The 6,291-nt window shown below is 35.0% G+C and overlaps 1 protein-coding gene across 1 annotated transcript; it reads right to left on the bottom strand.

The window, feature by feature from the left end:
* Positions 1 to 4,431: 4,431 nt before the first annotated feature.
* Positions 4,432 to 4,848, bottom strand: LOC133833087 (secreted RxLR effector protein 161-like). Its single transcript, XM_062263345.1, has one exon. The coding sequence runs from the start codon at positions 4,846 to 4,848 to the stop codon at positions 4,432 to 4,434; it is 417 nt and encodes a 138-aa protein (XP_062119329.1).
* Positions 4,849 to 6,291: the final 1,443 nt, after the last annotated feature.

The following is a 6,291-nucleotide window of genomic DNA, read 5'->3' on the forward strand; positions in this document are numbered from 1 at the left end:
CAACGAATACGGGCTCACAATGGTGGAAGGTCCTGTGGAGACTCCATATCCCCTCTAAGTTTAAATATTTATGTGGAGGGTGTATCATGGGCTTCTCCCTACTGCCCAGGTGCTTAACAAGGGAGTATAAATACAAATAAAAGATGCTTTCGATGTGGGTCAAATGAAGAAACAATTAAGCATGCTCTTTTGGACTGTCCTTTCTCGACAACTTGTTGGAGGCACACTGCTTGGGGTGGTAAGGTGGCGGACTAGAGTAAGATCAGCATAGAAGAGGTCATATCTAGGTGTATATTCTGGCTGCCTAAATAAGATATTGAGGTTTGGGTTAGTATTATTTGGATGGTTTGGTTTGAAAGAAACAAAACTAAACATGGTGAGAAAGGCCCGTGAGCCTAGCAAGGTCTGTGAGGCGGCTGGAACTAATACCAGTGATGCAGCTAGTTTGACTGAAGACCATGCAGATGGACACGTGGGATTGATAGAGGGAGGTAGATGACACACCATATGGAAACCTCCTGATCATATGCAATTCAAAATGAATGTGGATGCGGCGTTGTGTACTCAGCGGGGTCTGCTTAGTTTTGGAGCGGTGATACGCAATGATAAAGGATTGGTTATCCGTATATTCACTCATCAAGTGCGATCCAATCAGTCCCCTTTCATGGCTGAGTTGATGGCTTATGTTGAGGCGTTGAAGTGGTGCTACCGAGAGAATCTTTCTATCCACTCTTTGGAAAGTGATTGTCTAAACGCTATTTAGGCTATTCAGAGAGGTGGAATTATTCTGTGGATGAAATTATTGTTGGGGATATCCAAAATTTTATGTATCTTTGCCAAATTGGTACTTGTCACTTTGTTCTTCGCAATGTGTTAGGCTAATTTTAGCCTACCTTTTTAAGTGTCTTTATCAGTATCTTTTTAATGGTTTTTGTGTTTTTGGAGCGGATTTATGCTTGTTTTTGCTTGATTTCAGGTTAAGCATATGTTTTGGGCATTTGGAGTGGGTTGTGGAGAAATCAAGCTTTTGCTGAAATTTTAATTAGGGTCGCGGCGCAAGAATTGGCGCCGCGACGCTCTTGCGCATTAGAGCCGCGACAATCCCCTTTCCAGAAACTCAAGATTTGGCATTTTCCGAGTAGGGCCGCGGCGCAGGAATTGGCGCTGGCGTCCGTACACCTCAGAATTTTTAAGGGCAATTTCGTCATTTTGGGAGGATATAGAATGAGGTCTTCATTCTGAAAAGGGGATCGCGATTTTTTACAGAGGAGACAGAAAGAAAGAGAGGAAAAACAAGAGAAGACGAACTTTGGAGCAAGCGTGGGCGATCTGTGACAATTCCCCATCTAGTTTCATTCTCTTTTTCTTTAATTTCCTATGTTATTGTTTATGTTTAGTTTGATTATGGATATGAATACTGAGATTATGAGCTAAACTCCTATTTAGGGATTTGATGGATATTGACTGAGATTATCCCATGGTTAATGCTATTTGATTATTTCTTCTTCCTTGTTTATGTGATTTGTTCATCTTTGTGCTTAATGTATGTTTGAGATTGATCACCTTAAGCATGATTCATGATCCTAATGTGAAATTTGAAAAGTGAATATTAGGAATGCTCTAAATGAATGAACATAGGTTTTGATGCGAAACGAGAGTATTCGTATAGCTTATGTGACTTGTAGATTATTGCTTAATGCGAATTGATTGTTGTACTATCTCAAAAATGCAATAGTTGACAATGCAATTTAGTACCTAAATGATTTGAAAAGAGTTTAGGTGATTTTATAATCTGTCATCTCATTGAAAGAAGAAGAATAGTTGACTAGTGTTAACAATTGGTTAATCGAAGCAATTGAAATCATATTCCTATCTTCACATCCATTGTTAAACCCTTAATTTTTTATTTGTTGTTTTGCTTGTTGTGTTTTCTGCAATTTAATTTAAAAACCAATTTTTATTGTCGCCAAATAAAAATATAAATCCAATTTGGTTAGTACTTGGCTGCAATTCCCTTGGGTTCGACCTCACCTGTGTGAGTACTACTTGTATGATACGTGCACTTGCGTGTATTAAAATATAGCAACACAATGCGAATAAAGTGACCCATTCTTTGGCAAAACTTAGTCTACTGAATGATTATGATCATTTGTCTTATGATGTAGTTGAATGTTGTATTGCTCATCTAGTTGATGAGGATTATTAATCTATAAATTGAGTTCCCTTTTTTTTGAAAAAATAGTAATGATTGAAACATATCTCATAAATCATAAAAAATATCTTTAAAACTAAATAAAAATAGTAACTGTCTATAACATTCATATTATATTTTAGAAAGATTGCAACACAAACCCAAAACAAATCAAAGGATAAGATTTAAACAATAAAAAGTGAAACAACAATCAAAATAAATGACAAAACACAAAACAACTAATGTTAAAAAAAAAATCAAAATGAAAGATAAAATGACATATGCCATTGTATTAATTCGGCCACTAACGAAATCTATGTCCAGTTTTCCTCCAAAAGGATCTTTCACTTTGAAAATCACTAATAAGTGTCCAGGTTTACACTATAAAAACACCATAAAACACAAAGCTACAAAAGTTTTACTTGAACCCCTCCAAAACTACTTTCTCTTGGAGCTAGCCACATGCTCTCTTCTCACAAACTTCACTTATGATCTCTCTCTCGGAACTTTTACGAACTCTACAACATTTTTCTAACTTCTTTTTAATATTCTAGGCAACTCCTATGTATAACACAACTTAAAAAAACTACCTAACAAACTTTCCTAATATAGAAAACCTAACACTTTTCGAGCAGCTCTTTCACCGCCTATTCTCCTCATTGGCCAATGTCGACGTCCTATAACGCCGTTGGGTAAGAATGCTCCCTGTGTGAGTTCAATCGAGTGTGCCTTCCGGACCACCTTTTCCAGCCAAATAGCGAGCGATCACTCAGCAATGAACACTAACTAAAAGCGGCCAGGAATGAGTACCTATCCCTTAACATTTGGGTGGATATTACATATCAAACATAGTATATGCCACATATATATTGTTAGATATTCATACAACATCTTATCAATAATTTTGTATACAACTTAGAACAGAATAAACAATTAAAGAATATAGAAAACATACTTGATTCGGCCATGGAGAAAAACGTGAATTGTTAGTGCAATACTAAACAACTAAGCCTTCCTCCCTAGGACCTCTATTTCTGAAGCAGATTATCAGACTACAAAATAGCGATGAGACTATTCATATATATAGAGTTAGGGAGGGGACTTAGCTTATATTAACCTAGTTGGACTGGACATCCTCATCAAATGCTTCAGTTAACTAGAAAGCTCACACTTCTACCTCAACTAGACTACTATGGATACAAAGCCCATAAACAAGAGATCACTAAAATTAAATGAGCTAGATCAGCAAAGAACTATTTATCAACCCATATTTTATAAAACATGAAAATAAATAATGTAAGCCCAAATAAAAGTCTAACATTCTCCCACTTGGGCTACATTAATTTTGTAATACATATATATATTAAAATAATTTTATTTTAAAAACAACTCATGGGTTGAGTAACAAGAAAAATAGATCACTTTTAAAAATAATAGTTATTTGATAGTATCTAAAACAACCGGTCCAATTTAATCCTTGATATTGAACTATGATTATCAATTTGCTTTCCAATCAACAAAAAACATTCATAATCACAAATACCAAAGTATTATATCGACATGGTCAATAACTCTAGTAGTGTGGTAAGAGATTATGTCCAACATGTGATCAGTTATATAACATAATCTCTTTATCAATCCTCATTTCACTGATACCGTGTTGCCTAATAAATAAGCCAGTGAAATAACCAAAGCAGTGCTTAGTAAACAAGTCAGTGTTATATCATTAACTGTGCATAAAACAGTATGATATTCACGCCATTAAGTAAATAAACTTAAATGACGATAACAACAATATTATGAACTACATGCTTTCAACTCAACATTCTCGATAATATAATAAAACATAAATGAAAGCATAACTATTCATTGATCGAAAGAAATCAAAAAACAAACTTTGTAGTTCATAAGTTCAATAAAGAAATTACAAATAGTCATAATTCCTGGTGGATAAAAGAAAACTCTCACTAACCAAAAAGATCTAAAATGACCATATCAAAAACATGTTTATTAAACAATGATGCACTTAATCATTTGGTTAGAGGATCTGCCAACATCAATTCTGTCTTGCAATTCTCTATAATAACATCTCATTTCTTGACTAGGTCGCTGACAGTAAGATACTTGATCTCCATATGCTTCGAAGCACGTCTGATCTTATTATTCTTGGTAAAGAAAACGGCAGCACTATTGTCACAATAGATCAGCATATATAAGGAAATAGAATCAACTACTCGTATCTATGTAATCAGATTCTTTAGCCACACAGCTTGTAAGGATGCCCCATAACAAGCTACAAACTCAACATACATGGTAGATGAAGTAATCAAAGTCTGTTTGACACTTTTCCAAGAAATAGCTGCGCCAACCAAAGTGAAAATATATCCAGAAGTTGACTTTAAATCATCAACAAAACCACCAAAATCAGAATCTAAATAACCAACAACTCGGAGACTCTTAACTTGCTTATAAACAAGCATAAAATTCTTGGTTCTCTGTAAATATCTCAAAACTTTCTTTGCAGCAACCCAATGATCACGCCCAGGATCAGACAAATATCGTCCAAGAACATTTACCTCAAAAGCAATATCAGGTCTAGTGCAAACCTGATCATACATCAAACTCCCTACCACACTTGCATAAGGGACGTTTGACATTTATTCTCTCTCTAAGTTGTTCTTAGGATATTGTTGCTTACTAAATTTGTCCCTTTTAAAATAGCACCCGATGTATATAAGCTTTTTGAGATAAACCATGAACTTTTCGTTTCCTATCACGATGAATCTCAATCCCCAAAACAAAAGATGCTTCTCCAAGATCCTTCATATCAAAATTCGTAGACAGGAAAAGTTTGGTCTTATTTAATAGTCCCAAATCACTACTCGCTAGTAAAATGTCGTCCACATACAGAACAAGAAAAATGTAACGACTCCTACTGAACTTCATATAAATGCATTGATCAAACATGTTCTCTATGAAACCAAACGATGTCACAACTTTATCAAATTTTAAGTACCATTGGCGAGATGCTTGTTTGAGACCGTAAATAGACCTTTTCAATTTGCATACCAAGTTCTCCCCTCCACTTTCCTTGAAACCTTCAAGCTGATACATATAGACCTGCTCATCCTATTCCCCATTCAGAAAAGCAGTCTTTACATCCATTTGATGCAACTCTAAATCAAAATGTGCAACTAAGGCCATAATAATCCTGAACGAATCTTTTGTAGAAATAGGTAATAAGGTTTCAGTGTAATCAATACCTTCTCTTTGAGTAAAGCCCTTTGCCACTAGATGTGCTTTGTATATTTCAATTTTACCCTTATTATCCTTTTTGGTTTTGAAAATCCATTTACATCCTAATTGTTTAAAACCAACAGGTAACTCAACCAATTCCCACACATCATTATTCTTCATGGATTCAATTTCATCTTTCATGGCTTCCATCCATTTAGAAGATTGTTCACTTTTAAGAGCTTCACTATAAGTCACAGGATCAACAACATGACCAATATCATATTCTCCTTCTCCAAGATAAACCAAAAAATAATTACAAATTGTTGAATTCTTTGCCCTCTGAGATCTTCTTAGAGGAATTATTTCTAGAATTGTTGCTTGTTGTTGAACGCCATCTTGAATGACGTCTTCAGTACCTGGAACTTCTTCAAAAACAGGAGCCTTATCTATAATGGGAGCATCAACAACAGGAGTAGGAATAGGATCATTATGAGTATTATCTATCTGTATTAAATCATCTCTTGAAAGAGATAAATGAATGAAAATTCCACCACATGACTCCCCTGTTTCAAGAGATGGAGTAGAAACTTTCTCAGCAATATCAAATTCCAAAAATTTGGCAGTCTGAGATTCAACAATTCTAGTACCGCGAGTAGGACAATAAAATTGATAACCTTTTTAATGAGTTGGATAACCAATGAAAAAACAAAAAATTGTTCTGGGGTCTAACTTTTTCAAGTTAGGATCATAAATCTTCACTTCAGCTGGACAACCCCATACACGAAAATAGTTCAAACTAGGCTTTCTACCACTCCATAACTCAAAAGGAGTTTTAGGTACAGATTTACTTGGATCTCGATTCA

The sequence above is a fragment of the Humulus lupulus genome, chromosome 4 (assembly GCF_963169125.1).
Source record: "Humulus lupulus chromosome 4, drHumLupu1.1, whole genome shotgun sequence".
Taxonomy (NCBI): domain Eukaryota; kingdom Viridiplantae; phylum Streptophyta; class Magnoliopsida; order Rosales; family Cannabaceae; genus Humulus; species Humulus lupulus.

Coding starts and splice junctions, on each gene's coding strand:
- LOC133833087 (XM_062263345.1), bottom strand. CDS start 4,848: ATGTCAAACGTCCCTTATGCAAGTGTGGTAGGGAGTTTGATGTATGAT.